Source organism: Antrostomus carolinensis, unplaced genomic scaffold (genome assembly GCF_000700745.2).
Source record: "Antrostomus carolinensis isolate BGI_N321 unplaced genomic scaffold, ASM70074v2 scaffold683, whole genome shotgun sequence".
In the NCBI taxonomy this organism is placed as follows: domain Eukaryota; kingdom Metazoa; phylum Chordata; class Aves; order Caprimulgiformes; family Caprimulgidae; genus Antrostomus; species Antrostomus carolinensis.
In genome coordinates, this window is record NW_010306232.1 from 8381 (window position 1) to 30439 (window position 22059).

The following is a 22059-nucleotide window of genomic DNA, read 5'->3' on the forward strand; positions in this document are numbered from 1 at the left end:
TCCCTGATAAAATGTTTGGAAAGTGCAAAGTGGGATAATCCAGGTGAGGAGTGCAAAGTGCTTGGTTAGGCTTGAGGGACCATGTTCAGCTGCTCAGGACCGTGGTGGCTGTGCTGCTCAGTCACCAGGCTTTTAAGGCAGCATTTGATTTTGGACATGGCTGTGTTAGCTTTACGTGAGCAGGAGGCAGTTTAGTAGCACACAGACCAGGGACAGGAATTTAATGTGTGGATTAAAAGTGAGGTATCACACGAGGACTGCCAGCAGGGAATGCACACAAAGAGGTACATGGGAAAGTCAGAGATGCAAAGACCTTGTAGAGGCTCCTTCATGGATGTGGATTTGTTAAAAATCATGTTGATTCCATCCATTTGAAGATTATTTTTTTTTTATTTCCCTGGAGCTCTATATTTTATCATCCCAGAGGCCTCATCTTCTGCAGTACCTTTTCATAAGATGCTGCTTGTTTGAGTTCTGGGAGTGTTGTCCTGTTTTATTTACGTGGTGGATTTTTTTTGCTCTGTTGAGTGTGGAAGAAGCTACTGGTCCCAGCTGCAGAGGTGTTGCTGGTGTCAGGATTGCAAAAGTATGAGTATGAAATCCTAAACAGATGTTCTCTCCTTTCCCTTCCCAGAGATATGCCACCATGGGAATCATTGCTTTGAACTTAGCTCTCCATATGTGCCAAGAGGTCAATATTGCAGGCTTTGGTTACCCTGGCAACCATGACACTACTGTGCCAATACAGTATTACAATAGGGGTTGCTCACAGGGAAAAAAAAAATGAGGTAGAAAATGCCTCCCCTTCAAACTAAGGTGTCCTCCATAGGGGAAACCTACTGGACAAAGCTGAGAGCCAAGCAGCTGAGAGGTCTGGTAGCTATCACTGGTGTTACCCATGGAAACTCCTGCTGGGACATGCCAGGGAAATGTGTTGGGACATGCTTTGTTCTCAGAGAGGAGCTTGGGCACCGATGCTGGCACCTTCAGGGTGCATTTCAGCTGTCCTAGTGTGGTGATGAGGGTTCTGTGTGGTGGAATTCCTGCAAGGGGCTGCAGGCAAGGTTAGACTAGGCAGGATCCAGTGCATTTTGGGCAGGATGAAGGGCACTATAAGGAATAATCTATAGCTTTGCCTCTCTTTCTCTTTGAGCACAATACCACTGCTGAGAGGAACTGGCTGCTGAAAACGATTGAGTTGGGAGTGATTGCAGACATAGCCAGCCCTTCTTTCCAGGCCCAGGACTAAGAGAGGGCTGTGCTGCTTGCTGTCCCCTCCACGCACCACTGATGATCCCAGCTGGGCTTTGCCCTTGGTCCAGGTTGTTTTGAGCAGGTCACAGTATGTCCTGTCACATGTGGGGTGGGAGATGAATCCCTGAGATTCAGAGCAATTGTCCTTTCCTTTGTTGGCCTCTGGTTTCCACTGCTGACTGCTGTGGTGGAGGGTGGAGTGTTGCACAACCCTTCTGCCTTGGGTAATCTCTCATGTTTTGTAATCGGCCATCCTGTGCTCCTCAGTTATTTGTGAAAAGCACTAAACTGAGATGTTAAGCTGGTCCTCAGCCCCTGAGAAAGGGAGAAGGTGAGGGTGCGATACCTGCCATGGGATTTCAAACTCCTTCCTACACAGGTTAGAGTGAGAGTCATACCCATCACTTTGGAAGAGGGACAAGTTGAACACTTGGGGTATCTTCAGTATCTCACTAGTTGTTGGGAAACATTAATGTCTGCAGGAAAAAAGAAATATTTATTTCATTGCTCTGTTTGAGATTAAATATACTGCTGGTTTCAAGGAGTTGGCACTGTCTTGTGGGAAGGGGATTTCTTGTCAGGACAGGTGAGAATTACCTTAGTATCTCCTCTGAGATCTTCTCATGGCTTTATAACCCCATGTAATTCCCTCAGTTGATTTTTTTTTTTTTTTCATCAGCATGCTGTCCAAAGGTTTCCATGTCTCTTCCAGCTTGTTCTAAGCATGGAGTCACCCTGCCAAGTCTACTTTGTGTGCTGAAAATTTTCCACATTTCAGAACTCCCACTGAAGAACCCTTAACCTCCCATCTGTGGCTGGCTCATGTCCACATTCCACCTCTGGGACCACATCTTCTCATCCCTTGCTGCTTCCTTCCAAGATGCAGCTATGTCATATTTCCCCTTCTTTACTTCTCTCGTTACTTTCTTCCCAGCCTGTTATCCCCATGGCTTCACTTCAGTTGCTGCCTCACCAAAATGCTGCCTCTAGCAGCAGAAAGAACCTACAGTGATAAACCTACAAGCTGATGGCTACGTTGGTACGACCACTTTGCCTCAGCCTCTTCAGCCAGGTCTTCATTGGGAAGAAGATCTCTGGGGAGATCTTATAACAGCCTTCCAATACCTGAAGGGGGCCTACAAGAAAGCTGGGGAAGGACTTTTCATAAGGACAGTTAATGACAAAACAAGGGGAAATGGGTTTAAGCTGAAAGAGAGTAGGTTTAGATTAGATATTAGGAAGAAGTTCTTCACTGTGAGGGTGGTCAGACACTGGAACAGGTTGCCCAAGGAAGTTGTAGATGCCCCCTCCCTGGAAGTGTTCAAGGCCAGGCTGGATGAGGCTTTGAGCAACCTGGTCTAGTGGAAGGTGTCCCTGCTGCTGGCAGGGGGGTTGGAACTGGATGATCTTTAAGGTTCCTTCCAATCCTAACCATTCTATGATTCTAAGAAGGCTCCTCCTGCATAGCTCTTTGAGGGCAAACTCTATGAATGGGGTTGGCTTAACTTACATCAGGATGCATCTGTCTTGCAGCAGCATTTGAGGTGTGGGAGCATTAGCACAGAACCCATATAACTGCTAACGCCTTCCATGGGACACGAAACTTCTGCATTCCCTCCCATTTCCTTCCTCCCTTGACTGTGGTCAGGCTTTCAGAACTCTTTCTCTGATATTCGTGTCACTCCTTTTCCTGGATAACTTCTCTTCTACTGTCTCAGCCCTGCCCCTTGAAAGCTTTCTGTTAATGCCCTGCCTGTCATGATCTGCAAAGTGTTAATGCCCTTCCTGTTGCCCCCACTGCTAATCTCTTTTGGCCAGCCTGGTTCTTCCTCCATTAGAGCCGAAATTGTTTTGTCCTGGTTAGTGTGTGCAATTCATGGACAAAGAAATGCTGACAACACCCCCCAAAAGCTGCCTTGCCCTGGGAAACTGGTTCAGCTCTGTTTGAGAAAGGTCATGTGAAGGCTGAGAGGGGATTACCTAATCTTGCACGTACAAATGAAACTGAACTGAGTTTGGGAGAAAAAAGGGTGTTTTAATAAATTCATCTTTATCAGCTAAATGCTGGCTTTGGGTTTACCCTGTGCACAAATAAGTCTTTACTCACTGAATAACACAATATCACCACACAGGTTCTGCAGATTCCAAAAATCCAATGTTCCAAATGGATGCAAATATGCATTTGGATCTGGCTCGATCACTCTTTTGGAATTTATTGCTTTGGAAATGGGCTCACAACTATGTAGGCAATTAATATTCTGTGTTCTTCTGGTAGAGTAAAATGACATAAAAATCTTAATGTCTAAAAGCTGATGCTTAAAGCATGCTATGAACTAATGCCAGAACATGGTTTACATTTTTTCTCTAGGTGACATGTATACAAGAACTTTGTCACAGCTTGCAGGAGCTGTGTCTGCACTTTCTGCCGCGGTTCTTGCAACATTTTCCTGTCATGTAGTGTCAAATCATGGTAGTGAAACCATAAACATGAGGCTCAAGATTCTTAGCTTTGGTCACTCCTGTGGCAGTCTCTCAGTACTTGCAGTGAGCAGGTCTGCTACGCAGCTTTTTGCTCTTATGTTTAAGAGCTTGCTGATTTTCTCTCAAAAAGGGGTTCTATAATCCCTCCAGGTGACCACGATTCATTAGAGCTGCCTCTTGTTTCAAACTTTCCTGGTGTGTTGGAGCAATACAGTAGGGACTTACTATTTAACCATGCTTTAGTGGTGACACTGAATCCCCAAATCAACCTTTCTTCTGTCCAGCTTAGAAAGTCTGAGCTCTGCAGTCCTCCTTGCCCTACACACCTTTAGTGTTTGATAGTCTGAATAAATCCTTGCCCTACAGCAGACTCATTATTATCAAGAGAACTGGGGGAGAGGAGGTGGAATAAGTAGGATAAGGCAAAGCCACAGTAATACAAAACATATGTAAATCAGGCTACGCGATACCATAATAAGGATGTAATGGAGGGGGAAAGAAAAAGAAAATGAGTCCTATTGTTGCTTCTGTAGCAAAAGCTAGCATCGATCTGAGGTGGTAAATCCACCTTTCTCAGGGCTGTGGAAAGGCAATTATATTCTGAAGCACAGTGTATTTCATGCCAAGACACTGCAAACATCCTCGCATCGATGGCGACAGTGAATCCCCAACTCTGTGACCATGGTTTGTCCAAGGCAGAAGGGCAGGGAGTGCTGTTTGGTTCCAGCCTGCCTCTTTCCAGGGGTCAAGGGTGCTCCACTGCCACCCACTGCCTGTCCATGGATGCTTGGCAAGTGAGTCTGGATGCCTTCACCATCTGTGTGAAATCCTTCCAACCATTTACATTAAACATTGATATCAGTAAAATGTAGGGCTCCTAACTGACCTGATATAGTCCATATGGAGTAGCTGTCACAGATAGTGACTGTCTTGACACTGATTAATCACTTCTTCTAGTCATGTATTTGTCCCTGGTTACTTGACACAGTTCTTCCCTAATAGCTTTTGAGTAGTTCTGGGGTATTCATACGACCTTGGCTTTGGGGAATAGCCCATCTGATGACACACATTACCTACTTCAGTGTAGGCTTGGCTGCTTCTCATCAAACTAACTTGGACACTAGCTTTTGTTGTTGGTGGTTTTTTGTTTTGTTTTGTTTTGTTTTTTCCTGTGTACTCCAGTATCTGTCCTTTTCTGCGATGGGAGACACCTTAGCTATGCTGGATTCTGTTTGGCTTAGGTGGCACCATTCGCAATGGGCTGGGGCTTGGTCTCTGCTATATAGTATGTAGAGACTGACTGATTCCACCTTCATGTTCCTACCTGTCACTTACAGTCACAGGCACGACAAGCAATCTGCATCACTGATGCTCCTTGCTTTGAAACTCGCAGTTAAATGATCTGTAACTAGAGTCAATCATTGCTCAGACAGACAGACAGCAGCAAAGCTGTCTGTACCTCAAACTAAATGCAAAGTTTCTCTCTCAGCCTGAATGTTGCTCTCGTCTTCAAAATCCAAGATCCAGAAGCAACAACAGTAGATCTACCAAGCTGATCTTCCATCAAGTGTGGGATTATTGCACCCACTTCATATGGGGAAGGAGCACAAGTGAGAGTGACAGGCATCAAGGCGCTCTCGTAAGGACTTGTTCTGATGATACCAGTTTCTCAACTCCTTCACCAGCTTTGATGAAGGGTGCGTGTGGTTCAGTGCTGTCTCTACCCAGTGTCTGCCAGGTCAGCCCAGGGGTTGCTGTGTGAGGCGGTGACTCACCAGTTCCAGGAAGCAATGTATTTGTGGAACTTGCAGCAAAATGATGTTAAAGCCATTTTCAGTTGTTTTTCTTTTTCCTCATTTTTCCTTGTGATTTATATCCATGACTCATGACCAAATAGTTGTTACAGATGGTCCTTTCACTTAAAATAAAACCTGGTTTGTTTAATCTTGAAATAGTTCTTGCCATGTTCCTTGGCCTTCATTTACAGAGAGACTTGGGGAACTGCTTAGGATGACTACTGGGGCAAATATATCCTCTCTTCTGGGTAGCAGCTGTTGATCTACATGTGATATTGAGTTAGCTGTGACCTTGAAATCACAGTAGATACAGACAGCCCTATCTGTTTTCATGGCTATCACCAGTTTTCTTGTCCAGGAGTTTTGCTAGCTTTTGTTTTTGGCTGGAGTTCACAAATTATTTTCTTTTAATATAAAAAAGTAGAAGATGTTTTGTCTGTCCAGCTACATAGAAGCCATCTTATGCTATGTAATGCCTTGCTTGAGGTCACAGAGGTTGAGTATACGCTGTCTGCTGTTGTCTTATTTATATTATAATAATGTTTAGGAGAACAAAGATTACTTGGGCATGTGTTTTTAGAAACACAGATTTTCTCTAACACCTCCTTTCTAAGAGATCTTCGATGAACCCACCAGTAAATTGCCAGCACAGTGAATCATGTTTCATTTTAGATGTTACTCTTGTCAGTTTAAAGGATGCCAAATAATACTTTTGTTTCTTGTGAACCAAAAGAGGCAATTACATAGACATTATGGCTTTCTACACTCATTGCACATTGCTGTATGCAAGGTGAAGAATATGAACTTAACCAGCATTGACTTTCTAAACTGGTGGCTGGGTTTGATTTGCTAGCTTGCATGTTTTCTGCTTGTGCCCCATCCCTTGCAGTCTCTGTATGATTTCTCTGTGAACAAATTACAATGTATACTGTGAAACTGTCCCTTGTGATAGAAGCAGTGCATTCTTTTAACGTCCCTCAGGCTGTACTTTCAGCTTGACCCTTGAGCGTTGCTGTTGGATGGATTTTGTGATGCTCCCTAACTCTCCAGCATCTTCAGTGAGTCACCATTGAAATGGTAATTTCTAGAGCATACTTCAGGCTCATCTCAGCCTTAGATAAAAATTAAATGCGTATTGCTTCATTCTGCATATTGAATACTAAAAGATGCACTCATTTGTCCTCTCTGCAGATACATGATGCTCTGCCAATTTCCTTAATCCAGGCACAGAAGCAGTCAGCAATTGTTTCCATTCACTTTTGATTCCATCTCTAAAAGGAAATACCTGCAATCATGAGAGGCTTTTCAGAACAGGGATTTTGCAGAACTTGCCCAATTTCAACAAACTTTTTATCTGCTGGCTTAATGGGCGCTATCTGGCTGCACATCAGAGTGTTGGTTTTAGCTCCCATTGTGCTGCCATGTGTTTTTCATCGCAGAGATCATCTGTTATTTTAGGATATCCCCATCTCTCAGTGGCCCTCTACTGACCTGCCAAAGAAGTCCAATCCCCATCCCTCCTGACATATTTTAAATTTTTCTTTATAAGTGGTTTGCTCACTGGACTAATACTGCAGATTATATTTAATATTAATTTTCACAGACTTCCATGAGTAGTCATTCCCTATTCCAGCTTGTATCCCGTCCTCATCTCACATTTCTGCAACTTCTCTGTCTATGTGGTGTTAATAATACCCAGTAACCCTATGGCTGGATCCCCAGTAACACTTCTTCGTTATCTACAGAAAGACAGGAGTAGATACATGAATGCACTACCATTTATCAGAGTAAATGAAAGCAGGGAGCTTTATTAGAAGGCTCACAGCTGATTTAAATTAATATTGCCAACTGTGAGGTTTTACAAAGCCTCTTCCAGAAACAATAGCTGTGCCTGCACTGTAAATTAAGGACGGTATTGAGACGTACTCACTTTTGTAGCAAAGCATCAAACACAGAGTCAGGCATGACCAGGGCAGATAGCAGCTCTAAGCCCAGCTGAGGTGTTTGTGCTTCTCCCAGCAACCCACCCACCAAAGAGTGAGGAAGGCTGTAAGGCCTTGGGCTCTGACCATTCCATGAATCTCCAGTATTTACTCCTTGTGCCTGACCGTGTGCAGCTTGTTCCTGTGATAACTGCAATACTGTGGTCCAGCCAGATGGATAAAACCTAGATGCATGTTCAGAAGAGCTCGACCAGAGATAAACCTGTTGTTACCTGGCTCAAGAAAACATCTGCCACAGCTGTAGCACTTCACTATTTGCCAGTGTGGTGTAGCTGGGAGCATGGCAGAGGTACAAAGGCAGAGAGTCATTTACTCTATCCAGTGCATTTGAATTATGGGATGTGAAGCATGACCTTCCAGAAATTAAACTCAGAATTTCACAAAAGTTTCTCTTTTTTATCATTTTGACCTGAGCTAATCTGAGGCAATTGAGTCACACACTGATACAACCCATATTCCATTTTAATTTATAGTCCAAACTATACCTTTTATTAGTTCATTTTATTCTTGTTTTTTTAAAAAAACTTTTTAAAAACAGTTTAAAGGAGAGCAATTCACACAGAGCATGTCCAGAAACCAGGCAGTGCCAGTTTCACTTCCCTTCTTGTTCTCTGCAACTCTGACGTGCAGTGAGAAGCAGGAGTGGTGAAACACAAACGCTTGGCATGTCGTGAGGTTTCTCACTCCGGGTTCTTGAGTGATATCCATGCTGCTTTCTCCTGAAGACCTGGCCTCCTGAAGATGCCCAGGAGAGGAGCTCTTCCTCCATGGACACTCATGGTGCTGCTACAGCTGGCTCTTGTCCTATCACAGCTGGCAGGTTGCCTCTTCAATCCCTGTTTGGAGGTATGTGATCTCTAAACGAGCACAGAATCCTTCTGTTTCTGTGGTGCAACTTTTCCCTCTGCTTGGGAGATTTGTGCATCAAGTCTGTGGTGTGTTAGTTGTCTTATGAAAGCCCATCTTTTTTCCAAGGTTGTTACCAAGGCAATTGAAGTATTTGAAGTAAATACTGGTGTCAAAAACATCTGAGAACCAGAACCAGCAGCATGAACCATTTCTTCTTGTTGGCTTTCTGTGCCTCTGAGGTTACTGCAGTACAGTTAATCTAATAGATTATGTTTCCCTTCAAGAAGAAATCCAAACCTTGTCTATATTTTCTTCAAAATACAGTATTTTCACCTGATTTGTACCGTAGTGTGATTTCACCCGTACCTCAAGTGCCTGGCACTGATGAACTACCTTTTGCAAACTTTTGCTGACAATTATTACTTGCAGAATAACTGTTGTTTGAACTGCCTGCTTATCTGCAGTGTAACAAAGCTGAGAGCTGATCCTGGACGTGCACTGCATCCCCATGTGTTTGTTTTGCTGGCTCTCTCTCAAAGGTTGCTGCAGGTTCATCCATAGCCTCAAGGAACACTGTCCTGTAGTTTTGCACCTGCTTCAATCAGCAAGAAATGTAGCTTTTCCTGGGGAGTAGGACTGGTTCTATTAGCAGTGGGAAAGATGCTTAAGATCTGTAAGATTATTTCCTAAAACTCAAGGCAGCTCATTTAGAAATTAACTACAAGGTTAGTAATTCTGCCCCTGCTTTCCTGACAGTGTAATTTTCTGGCACTTCTTGAAGAGCAGATGTTGACCATGATTGGATCTGCCACTGTTACAGGTCATCCCTAACAAAGCTTTCAGATGCATGGGACTGAATATCTCTGGAGTTAAAAAAAAAAATACCACTCAGAACTTGGATCTCAGTTTCAGCAATCTGCAATCACTGGGGTCAAATTATTTTTCATCAGTCCCTGAACTGCAGCTTCTGGATCTTACAAGGTAATGAATTCTTTTAGGTGGATACTGGTTAACCTTGCTTCACCAGCTGGGCTGCTGTGGTTGCTTACTTTGGGGTCTGTTGGTCTTGGCTTTTTTTTTGCTTATGACTTTTATCTGTCTCTCAGAATATCCCATGGTCAAGTGATGTGCAGCTTTTAGACCAGTTACTGAATGCACACCCTCTGCGTAGAGCTGGGCCTGTCAGTCTGATCTTGTATTTTGGGATGTGAGAAGGAGGGAAAGATGTTTTACTTCTCTCTGAACAAGAAAAATGTCAGACTTTTCACTGTTACAAAAATTCCAAAGTGGAACATCTTGGGTGAACTTCTTTCTCTAATCACAGTTAAAAAAAAATAAAAATAAATGAAAGTACATTCATTTTCTAAAAGGCTGTTCTAAAATATCAACATATTCTCCTTTCCCTTTTCCTCATATATCTGGGGGAGGAGATGGGAGAGGCTTATTAGCAAATTTGAATTGATGTATAATTTCCACTGACTTGAGACAACAGTTTCTCTGGGTAAATTGTTTCACTGAAAAATGTCACTCAGTCCCACCACAGTTACAGCTCCGAAGTGTCTGAGTGACAGAGAAGGTTTGCTGTAAGGCACTGGCTGGATTAGAAAACTAATTTTGCTTTAATTCATTGCAGAATGGATTTGGGTCTCAGATTCTGGATCTTCCCATAGGAAACCATCTTTAGGTGGCCACCCTCTTTTTCTTCTCTTCATTTTCTCCTGTAGAGCCAACATGGCCTGGGGTCTATTCCCGCTCAGATATCACCACCAAATCTGTTGATAGAGTTGTGAGCTTTGCCACTTCTGCATTATGCTGGTACTAGTAGGACTGCCCAGATGTGGCTGAAAGTGACAGTCTGAAGTCTGTGAGTGTGCAAGGTGTAAGGGAGTGCAGTATCTCGTTGGTTCTGCCATCGATGATGGTCATTATGATGTTACTTTGGCCTAAAGAGAAAGCTAAAATGCTTCTTTCCTGCTGCCTGCATGAATTTTGACCTTCACTGTGGCTCAAGGTCTCTTGCTTTGCAATTGAACTTCAGGTTTAGAGAGGGAGGTGGAGGTGAGAGAAGGTCTCCTGCTGTGGCAGGGCTCCCTTGGCATGTTCAGGAAAAGCCAAACCAACCCCCTGCATGATGTCGAGCCTGATAATGTTGCACCAGCACTTAGGGCAGTAGCATTAGTGAACATGTAATGAAAGGGACAGTGTTTCATGTACATTTATTGTCTTTTCCTGTCCAACAGGTGCCACCTCCGTACAATAGAAGATAACTCTTTTAAGGATCTTCATAAACTTTCCACCTTAATTTTAACTGCCAATTCCCTCCAGTCCCTGGGGACAGCAGCCTTCTATGGCTTAACATCTCTGGAAAAACTAGTATTGGTGGAAAACAACATAGGGTCTCTGACTGACCTACCCATTGGACACTTGCATACCCTGCAAGAGCTGAATTTAGGCCACAACAACATTGGTTCATTGAAGCTTCCCAAGTATTTCACCAACCTGACCTCTCTCAGGTACCTGAGCTTTCTCTCCAATAATATCACACATATCTCCAAAGGAGACCTTGATGCCCTGAGGGAAGCAAATAGACTCAACCTCACACTGGTGCTTTCCTTGAATGATATAAAATATATAGAGCTGGGATCCTTTACAAAGATTCATCTTGGTGAGCTGGTTCTAAGATCCTCTTTTGAGAACTTCAATGTGATGCACACTTCTCTTCAAGGCCTGACTGGTTTACAGGTCAACAGACTAATACTTGGAGAATTCAGTGATAATCAGAGACTGGTAGACTTTCAGAGTGGACTCTTGAGTGGACTGTGTCACGTAAAAATGCAAGAGTTTGTCTTAATCTGTTTCAGAGAATTTGAGGATAACACAGACACTCTTTTTAACTGCATAGGCAATGTCTCCAGTATTCGGTTGGTGGACCTCCGACTTGAAGAGGTATCAGAGGTTCCTATGTTCTCTCAAGTGAAACAGCTGGAATGCAAGAAGTGCAAATTTAAGGAAGTGCCTGCTGTGAAGCTTTCTCTTTTCAAGGAGCTGAGAGTGCTTCGTATTACCAAGAGCAAACATCTCAATAGCTTCCGGCAGAAGTTTCAGAGTCTAAGTAACCTGGAGGCCGTAGATTTGAGTGAGAATCGCCTCTCCTTCACTCGCTGCTGTTCCCCTCTGTTTCCCAAGTGTCCAAATTTGAAACACTTGAACCTAAGCTTCAATTCTGACATCAGCATGACTGGAGATTTTGTTAATATCAAGAATTTGTTATATTTGGACCTTCAGCACACAAAGTTACTTGGTCCTGGTTCCTACCCTGTCTTTCTGTCCCTTCAGAAACTCATTTACCTTGATATTTCTCATACCAGAACTCATGTTAAATCCCAGTGTACATTTTGTGGCTTGAACTCTTTGCGAGTACTCAAGATGGCAGGCAACTCCTTTGAGAACAACATATTGGCAAACAACTTCAAAAACCTAAGTCACCTCCACACCTTGGATATTTCAAGTTGCAAATTAGTACAGGTAGATCAAAGTACATTTGATGCCCTCTCTGAACTAAAAGAGCTAAACATCAGCAACAATAAGCTACTGAGCTTTGATCCTGTAGTCTACAAGCCCCTCCAAGCCCTCACAGCCCTGGATTTCAGCAACAACCAGCTGAGTGTTCTGTTGGACTCAGCCCTGGAAATCCTGCCTGATAGTTTGGTTCTGTTAGATATCTCTCAAAATCTCTTTGAATGCTCTTGTGTATACCTGAACTTTCTGAAATGGATCAAGGAAAATCAGGAGCTCCTACAGAACAAGGAGTTGATGATATGCCACACACCTGCATACCTGAACAACGTGAGCCTATCAAGCTTCGATTTGTCCTCCTGCCAACTCAGTGCAAGCACAGTGGCCTTCTCAGTGATCATGATGCTCACTGTAGTGGTGCTCGTCTTCCTGATTTACAAGTACTACTTCCAGCTGTACTACTCATTGGTGCTGCTCAGTGGGTGTAAACACTCTGCAGAAAGGGGTGACACCTATGATGCATTTGTCATCCACTCCAGCAAAGACCAAGAATGGGTGATGAAAGAGCTGGTGGAACCCTTAGAAGGAGGAACACCTCCCTTCCGTCTTTGTGTTTACTTCAGGGATTTCCTACCAGGGGTACCTGTTGTCACCAATATAATCCAAGAAGGTTTTCTGAGTAGCAGAAATGTCATTGCGGTCATCTCTACTGACTTTCTGGAGAGCAAGTGGTGTAGCTTTGAGTTTGACATTGCCCAGTCCTGGCAGCTTGTTGAAGGAAAGGCTGGAATCATCATGATTGTATTAGAAGAAGTCAATAAGGCCTTGCTGAGGCAGAGGCTGGGGCTGTCCCGATACCTGAGGAGGAACACCTATCTGGAGTGGAAAAACAAGGAAATAAACAGGCACATCTTCTGGAGGCAGCTGACAGGAGTCCTGCTAGAAGGCAAAAAATGGAATCATGAGGAGGTAAAACTCATGTGAGAGAAAGACAGATCACTTCTGTCCTCTTTCCCTGTCCTGGATTTGGCTGATGGCTGGTGCTCAGAAGCTGGTTCTTCTATGGCTGTTCAGAGTTGGAGGAAGTGGACAGAGGCACAGTAAAAGCACTACAGAAATACCTGCCTTGCTGGTCACTCTTTCTCAAAGGAACTTGCAAGCTAAGGAGTGAATACAGCTAGAAGAGCTGCACATGCCTGAGCTCCATGTTTGTAGCTGTAAAGCAAAGCTGGTCCAGCAATCCATGCAGGTCTAGCGGGGTCGGTGAATAGGTGGACTGCTCTTACCATCATTTGTCTGCCTCTCAAACTGGATTTGAGTCCTGGGACCATTTGCCCAGTGGAACTTCAGGGTCTGTTGCTTTGAGTGGATCCCAGGATCCCCAGGGGAGAGCAAAGGGACAGAATTCTTGGCTCTAAAAATGGTGGGAAACAGAAATGAGATTTGGATCCTAAAAGTCTTGGGTCTTCCTCCTTGGGCACCACGACTCAGGGGAAAAACCCTGAGGGCAATGGGGTGCCCTACAGACACAGACCAGCTGGCAGCTACTCAGTGAAGCTGAGCAGTTATGTCATTAGTGTGGGAGGAGGTTGTCGTTGATGGGAAATTTCCCCAACATGTTTATTTCAGTTTTCTTTAGACCAAGACCAAATATTGAAACCTTCAAATATTTCTATCACCTGAAACCCTTATTTATATCCAGATTATTTAGCATTTGAGGGCGTAGTTTGAGGTTTTCTTGCAGGATCCAAAAATCAGTGAGACCAGGAGAAGCTGTAGAAATTATTAACACTTTTAAAATCAGGGTATTTCTTTGCTCCAAATGTTTCTCCTCAGCCAGGGTTTCTGGATATGGGAATGCCCTATATGAGCAAGATTGAGCCTGAGTGAAATGTTTTGATGTTTACAGACAGTTAGTTCTAGAATAAGCTATTCCACTTTCTGGACCAGCCTTAATTCACTGTTGGAAGGTGCTGTAGGAGCCTCCAGCCCATAGGTTGAAATGGACCAGATATGTTCAGACCTAGCAATGAGGTTGAGAGTCCCTCTTCCTTCCCCTCATCATGCTGTGGCAACCTCTGGTCCTGGTGGGCACCTCAACACCTGTGGTCAGCCTTTCCCAGGGTTCAGCTGCTACGTTGCACAGGATGGTCACTGGATGGGTGAGTTTTGCTTTTGTTTCACTGAGAACGTGCCTGACATTTTGCAGGGAGAAGAGATAGAGGAGAAAAGTCTGGGTTAGCTAAACTAAATGTATCCCAGCACTGCCCTGAATAAAGGGAAGGGAAGTCTGAATGCCATTGCATCATATTCCAGAGCACTCCATCGATGTGTCGAATATTGAACAGTGCTGGAGTATTGCTCTCTATTTACAGAAGGATTTGGTTGGGATTAATCACTGAATTAGTCTAGTTTTAAAACTTGCAAATCCTTCTAGAATCAATGACGTTTTACAGAGGTAAAACAGAAGCAATTGAGTAGTGAATCAGATCTGCTATTTATTCAGAAGAAAGGGCCTGATCCATCTCACTTTTCTAAGCACCAGTCAGCGACATCTCCGTGGAAGCCAGTGATATGTGAGATCAACATCAGACTCTATTTGAAAAAGAGGGAGAGTTAGTTCCAGGGGTTGTGCTGAATCACAGTTCCCTCTCCATGTGCTGTGTCTGTAGTATGTTGGGATAACACTACCAAAAAACACCCCACAGATGTCTCTAAGGTTTCTTGTGCCCCGTGAGATGAAGCTTTAATAAAACTAATTGTGATGCTGAGTTCATTTGCCCAGAGAGTTTGTTTTGTATTTGGTAAGTACTGTTGCAGCAGTTTCCAAGGTGGGATGCTCCTTACATCCCCTGGGACTGATGGGTCCTGAGTGCTGCACCTTGCCAGCAGACCTTGCTTGTCACCCAGGGGCAGAGGCTGCTGGAGCTGGCGAGGGGATCCAGTAAACCAGGGCACAGCTCGAGGTTCCTGGACAAAGCAAATATTAGCCCAGATTTCAGCAGCTACAAGTTAAATTGGAAAACGAACGAGGAAAAATTAAATGGGGTGGGTGTTACTGCTCCTGAATTGAGCAGCACTGAAGTGACATTTCAGCATTTCTCCCTTCCTCTTTCTCTCTATGGCTGCTTTACAAACAATTCAGTGTATATGTATTTCTGGCACAAAGCAGAGTCGTATGATTCTTAATTGTAATTATAATAAGGAGTTTCAGAAAGCCTGCAAGTGTTTCTGGGCATTATAACAAGGATTTAGGATGATATTGTTTAAAAAGTGAGTGTTTGTTAAATATCAAAGCAACTTTAGGAGGAGACCTGGGGTGATGCTGAGCTGGGGTGATACTGAGTGGAGGCTCCCACCTGTACAATTTAAAAAGAAACCAGTCACTTGTTCTTCCCTTCCTGTTCAGAGTCTCCACAGCACAGGCAGAGACGTGAGCTGCCCCAGGCTTTCTTACTGCTCGAGAGAAAGCACAAAAACCATCATAGCTTCAGGAAATGTGAGCAAGACGGTGCAGTGAGAGAGAGACTGGAGGCTGGGGTGTTCAGAGAAGGGAGTTTGGAAGAGGTTCATCCTCTGCCAGCCCCACAGTCACTGTCACTCCTGCTCCCCTCCATGCCATGCAGTGATTTCTTTTGGTCTCAGCAGTAGTTGGTGGTTTGAAGAAACAAGTTGATTTCTTTTATTGCCGAGACCTTCAGCAACAAAACGGGAATGTGTGTAGATGTCCATCCATGCAGCCGTGGGCTCTGCTACGTGAGCAGCTCCCAGAATCATAAAATCTCCTGGTTGGAAAAAACCTCTGAGATCATCGAGTCCAACCATACCTGTCCACTACTAAACCATATCTTTGAGCACCCCATCTAGCCCTCCCCGAGGTCATTAACCTGCCCTGGCAGTGCCTGTCTTCCATACTTTGTGGTTTATGAGTCTAGGAGGGAAAAGGTTGTGTGTGAACAATTATATTTGTTTTTGGAAGACTCAAACCAACATTCCCAAATACTATAAATGAGGAAAATATTGTGGTTCAAACAGAACACATACATTTCTTTGTGTTTGTTAGAGGAAGTAAATTTCCAAAGGAAAACTAAATGTTCGCATGTCTCCAAACATTGTTGGCACACATTGTTGTTTGAAATTGTTCACTCTGCAGCAGGTAGCTTTGATATTGTTTACTCATTTGGGTGAATAAATGAGCAGCCAGCCAAACATCCATGCAGGTCTGCATTCATCTCTCATGTAAACAGCTGAACATGTTCCAGTTATTAAGGCATCTATTTTACCCAGGTCATAAAAACAGATGGAGATGAAGCTCCAAAGGGCTATTGCATCCAAGTGATTTCATTTCATTTGTAACGGGGATGTGCCCTGATTTCACTATGTATTTAATTTGACCCATGCAAAATGCCAGTACAGATGAAGCTCTGGTCTTGTGTTGTAGAGGGTGATGTCTCAAAGGCAGGAGGACATCATCATGTGTTGGCATCAATGCCAAGATGTGTTTTGCAGCGAGGGCTCTGAATGGAGCAAGCCCTCATTAACGTGATTGCATTTGTGGTCTCCACGCTGTAGCAGAGACATTATGTAAAAACCAAAAACATTTGCATTGCTGGCTGCAGGAACAGCACTGCGTGAATGCTCCCTTGGCCTCCCCAAGTATTAGCACAGACCTCCAGTGTCAGTTAAAAAAAATCAACAAAACAAGAAAAAGCAGCTGGTTTCTCTGGACTGACTGATACTTGACAGAAATAGGTTGAAACTTTTTCTGGAAGAGTGTTTGTCCTTTGAGAAATGCTATTTTGTAGGTGGTTTATGTAATTTAATGAGGTAGCATAGTGAATCTATGGAACAGAAATTGTCATAGCAGGGTTTCTGGTTTAGTATTGCATGAGGTTTTAACCTTGCAACAGAAACTTTGCATGGAAACAGTGATTTTTTTTACAGTGTTTTGGAGGGGTTGGGGAAAAAAGATTTCAAGTAAAAGTTAAATTACTCCACAAAATCATTTTAAAAAAAAAAAGTCACTTTAGGCTTATGCTGTTGTTTCTCGGAATATCTTTTCATTTTGAAATGTCTTTCTCTTTATGTAATCTGACTAGCCTCCCAAAACAAAACCAAAGTGTAAAAATGTTTTTTTTTTTTCACCTACCCCAATTAAAACCCACAAATTTCATTTGATGAGAAAACTCACGATTTTTTCTTTTTTGTACTGCTCTGAAAAGCAGAACTTTTTTGACAAAATGGAAATTCTACTTCCATGACAGCTCTTACCCTGACCCTCTGAAAGTTAAACCTCTACCTGGTTGTGTCACACATGTAGTTTGGGAAGTAAAAACACTGAAGAAACCCTAGAATGAATTTAACTTTATTTTTTTTTAATTTTTTTTTTGAGTAGATGCAGTCAATCAATACGAACTGCCTGAGACTGAGAGCAGTTGAACATGGTAGGAAAGAAGCAATTCCTTACCAAGTTGTTCTTTGCCATCGCAGCTCAGGCTGTGAACTGGGACAAATGACAGCAAAGCGTGATTTGCAGAAGAAAAGCCCATCTGCCATCAGTACCAACCTTCCTCAGCTTCAAGGTCATGTGGAGGGCAAAGTCAATAATCCACCAGCCTGGACTTCCCTGTGCTGCTGTGAGCACAGAAAGAAACACTGCAGAATTGAGAACAGCTCTGTTAAAAGCCTTGAAAATCAAGAAAAAGGAACAAAAAGAATAGGAAAGGGGCTGGTACAGGATCTCAGGGAGAGTGGCTACAATTTAGCAGCTGGGTGTATCTCAGGTGGCTTAGTCCCAGGGTTTTCACAGCCTAAAGCACCTACAAGGCTGAGGTTTTGTGATGAGTCCAAGTGCTAATGTTCTGTGTAACGATGACAGGAAAATGTTTTGAAATCAGTACCTCTGAGAAGTTGCTTTTAAATCAGGTTTTTGCATACCAGTGCCTATTCAGAGAGCAACTCGAGCAGCACTGGTGTGTTTTCCATCACTCCTGAGAATTCTGCTCTGTTCAGCAAGTCCTGCTGGGGAGGGCCCAGATTCAGGACCTATGAGGTCTCACCCTGGTGCTTCCTTACTGGGAGACCATGATTCGCCCTCTTGAAACATCATCCTGAGGCATCTTGAATTTAAATGGTGCTTTGCATGTTCCTCTCCATGTCTTCCCAGCAGGGCAGTTCCCGGAGGCTGGCTCAGGCTGGGCTAGCATTCACTACCTGCATTAGTCCTGTTCCTACCCATGTGGAAGAGAGGGACTGAGTCACCATTTAAATATTTTTAAATGCAGATAAAACTCTGGCCTGGAAGTCTGTTATGTACGTGCCTTCATGTGTTCACTAGGGGAGCCTTAAACCCATTCTGCAATGCTCTCTCTGACCTCGGTCTGCAAGAAAGTGTGATTTTTAGCTATTATCATCACTGGATGCCCTATCAGAGAAGCAAGACAGCATTTCCTTTAACATTCCCTTGCATTGCTTCCCTCCACAGCCTCCTTTCAGCAAATGAAATGTCTGCACCTGAAAGCACGTCTGTATTTACCAGCTGCCCAAATTACATCTTTGGGTCACTTCAGCTTTAGCAATGCTATTCATATGTCTGCTGCCCTTGCAGTACCCCCATGGCCCACGCTCCAGAGCACGTATTGGTTTCAGACCTGGGTCTGTGTGGGAGGGATGGAAATGAGCACTGCCTGCGTACCAGCCTGGTTCTGCAGGTGACATGGTGGAGCGTGGCAGACCCTGGGGCTCCAGCTGGAGCAGGTGACTGGAATAAAAGCACTTCAGCATCTCTGCAGGGCCACAGAGGGCAAAAGCAGTCCAGCCCAGACCTCCCTTCGTGCCTGCCAGGCTACCCAGTATATAGAAGGAGTGAACCAGCACATACAAAAAATCCTCCAGGTCACAATTTGTTACTCTTCACTCTGCTTATAATCATTCTTCATTACAGGACACAAGCTGCAGGAGGAGAGACAGTCCCAAGGCAACAGACATGTGTTTGCTGTATCTAAACCCTCCCACCAACAACTCCTTTCCTCCTGGCCTGTCTGAGCCCAGTTCTTGCACAGGATCTCTGTGCTGTGAAGTGATGGGCAAAGTGTGGGTTCTGCTTCCCAAAAAGCTCTAGGCACCCCACAGCACCCTGCTGTACCCCTTCTTCGACAGCATCCTTCGCCAAGCTGCAGCTGAGGTGGTGCACAAAGAGGAGCATTAAGAAGGTTGAAGGGGAGTAAAGTCTTGACCACGTCTATAAATCAGGTGTGTAGCAGGGAGAGGGTACACAGCTCCCACACTTCCAAAATCCTCCTGCCAGAGCTGCTCAAAAAACATTCATTACTGAAGGTGAGGCAGATCCTCAGCTGAGGCAAAGGATCCACCACTGCTCTAGGGCTGGAGCCCATATCCCCAGCCAGAGGATTCCAAACACAGAGAACAACTCCAGCCTTCCTGCCTGCAGCTCAGTCCTCCCTTATCGCCACATCTTGAGTACTATGCAAATAACAATGGGGTATTGTTAAGCAAAAGAGATTTAATTGCAGCCTACACTCCCAGAGAGGGTAAGATAGGCTTTTCTGCAGATCTGATGCCATTCATTATCTTTTCTTCTTCCCTTCTCTCATCCTTTCCCGCTCCTCAAAGATTCTCTTTGCTCTCTCAGCTCCCAGCCAGCAGCCAGTGACCAACCCAAAATGTATGAAAGAAAGGAGGGATGTCTTTTTTATTTTTTTAACATTTTTAAAAGTCTTTAAATCCTTTGGAGTGTTGTGTCCCGCAAGAAGGATTAGCAGTAATTCCCCTGCCATCACTCATTTCCAACGCTCTGACAATTCGTTCTCCTGAGATCCCCTAAACTCACTGCTGAATACATTAGCCAGAGGACACGATTGAGCTTGAGGACACTGTCATCCCATGTCCCCTCTCTCTACAGCCTGGTGGTCCAGTGTAAGGCATCCACAGAGCACTTCTGGGTGAGAATTTCATCTTTTTAGGAACCCAAAACAAACCCAAACGTGCCCGATGTGGACACTCTGCAGTGGTTCCACTCCCACGCTGTGGGATTCACAAGGTGATGCCTGAAAGTCAATCTTCTTTCCTCTCTCATGGACTCTGTCTCAGCGATGGAGCTGGTGGGACCCTGTGCCCCCTCCCCTGCTCCTGGGGATGCAATCCCTCTGTTTTCTTTTCCGAGCACACCTGCACACTGTGTTTTACTGGAGTGAAGCACTAAGAGGTAGGTGGAGTCTAGATCAGAGCCTGTGAAAGCTGCACTTTCTGTTCCTCAACTCCATTTCCCCCATCTTGGGGTTTTGAAATCCCTTCTCTGCAGCTCTGTCCCCATGCCAGCAAATGTGTGTCTCAAGTCAGATCCTTCCAACCCCTTTCCTATCACTGGTCCTGCTCGCAGCCACTTACATTTTGCTTTCTTTAAGGGAAATAAGTGCACTGACAGTAGCAGAAGAAAAAGCAGTATTTGGCCCCCAGGATCTTCTTTGCAATTCTGCCTTAGCAGTGAAGCCCTCCCTGCCAAGGGATTTCTTTCTGCCATCCGTTCACTGACACTGTAAGTATTAAAACAAGCTGTTAATAAGAAAACTCAGTCTTCCCCCTCTCTGCTCCTCCTGAAACTGTGACCCACGTCTTTCTGACCTGCTCAGTCAGCACGTTTCAGTTCCCTGCCACTTGGCCCCTTTAGCAGCCTGTATCTTGCCTGGTGCTGAGCTGGGCCAGCCCCACTCCATGCTCCACTGGTTTTCCTCCACCTCTCACTGCCCCACTGAAGGCAGGTGGGTGCCAGGATTCGCCCTTCAGCCTCAGAGAGAAACTGCCTGAGCTGTGTTCTTCAGAGCCTTGATGGAAAGAAAAGGATGCTTGCCTGCTAAAAAGTGCCAGGGCTGGAGAGCAGCCCTCTGCTCTGACTGGGGAGAAGCCTGTGGATGTCCCCAATGTGCTGGGGAGATGCCATCCCAGCATCCTTGGGGCTGCCAAAGGGAAAGAAAGACAACAAGGCACTGGGACTAGAGCCTGAGACAAATCTGGGGAGTTGCTTGCCCTCCTTGATAGCGGTTCCTCTTGGAAAAAAAAGGGGAATGTTTTATAAAAGCCTCATGAAAGCAAAGTATATAATGATTTCAGTGTGAGCAGACAGCGAGCGAGATAGGAGCATCCCCTTAGATTTGCCTGCCGGAGGTTATTTACCTCAGGAAGCTGCTGAATAAAAGATACAAAAATACAGCAGAAAGTAGTATTATTTGCTCCTTTCAAAGCATGATGGGAGGCAGAAAAACATTGTAAGGGGTATCTTTGAGTCTTGCCAGCCTGGATTTGTCAGGGCAGAATTTTCAGGGAGTGCTCTCCGGGTGACCCAGTTTCCAAGACACAAGCGCAGTACACACACGTTCACACACACACACACACACACACTCTGAGCTGCAATCCACAACTTTAATAACTGTGTGACATACAAAGGAGATTTTGATGCAAAGTGGAGCTGACAGAGAAGTGGAAGGAAGTATCTGTTTTTTCACTTTTTTTTTTTTCCTATCCAGTGCCACACCAGGATTACAGTCAAGGTGGTTTCAACCTTCAGCAAGGGCTGATGTTATTGTGGGTTCTGCTTTTAATGACATTTAACAAGAAGCAGTAGCTCAGGGGGAGGGGGAACAAGGATTTTCTTTTCTTTTCAGGAAGAATTTACTAGGGCTGTCAGGATTAAATGCATGAAGTGAATGCATATGGGGCTGCAAAGCGGGGCTTAATAGCTTTGCTGCTGGTAACCACACGACAGCTCTGAGACAGGGTTTGCCAGCCATGTCATGCATCTGATGAAACATCTGTATATGTGGAAGTGTACATTTGAGGGTATGTCACAGCAACGTGGTCACGCTGGGGTGGTTTTGCCGTCATCTATGGTTTTCTGGCTGTGGATATGGTGCGGGTGACACAAAGTTATGTAGCAGTAATCTCTGTTTCTGAAAACTTCCTTTCAAGCTTGAGGTGGTGGCTGCTCCGGTCCAGGTGATAAATGTCAATTCTCTTATCATGATTTTATCAAACTTTTCTATAGGTTCTTGCAGGAAGCAGACACATACTAGCCTGGGTGGATTTGCCAGGACCCCAGGGCAGGTGCTGACTGGAGAGATGCTCCAGGTTGGTACTCAGCTAACCAG

The 22059-nt window shown here is 44.5% G+C and overlaps 2 protein-coding genes across 2 annotated transcripts in view; both read left to right on the top strand.

The window, feature by feature from the left end:
- Positions 1–1249, top strand: part of LOC114818442 (uncharacterized) — a gene marked incomplete at its 5' end in the record, with an annotated part of 5204 nt that extends 3955 nt beyond the window's left edge. The window contains 2 exon segments of the mRNA XM_029084290.1: positions 635–788; positions 1131–1249. Coding sequence (XP_028940123.1) covers positions 635–788; positions 1131–1249 — 273 coding nt within the window.
- A 6900-nt stretch (positions 1250–8149) lies between these two features.
- Positions 8150–13170, top strand: TLR4 (toll like receptor 4). The gene is made up of 3 exons (XM_010165071.2): positions 8150–8380; positions 9204–9364; positions 10624–13170. Exons 1-3 carry the CDS (start codon positions 8276–8278, stop codon positions 12881–12883), a joined length of 2526 nt encoding a protein of 841 aa, XP_010163373.1. The 5' UTR covers positions 8150–8275; the 3' UTR covers positions 12884–13170.
- The last annotated feature ends 8889 nt before the right edge of the window (positions 13171–22059 follow it).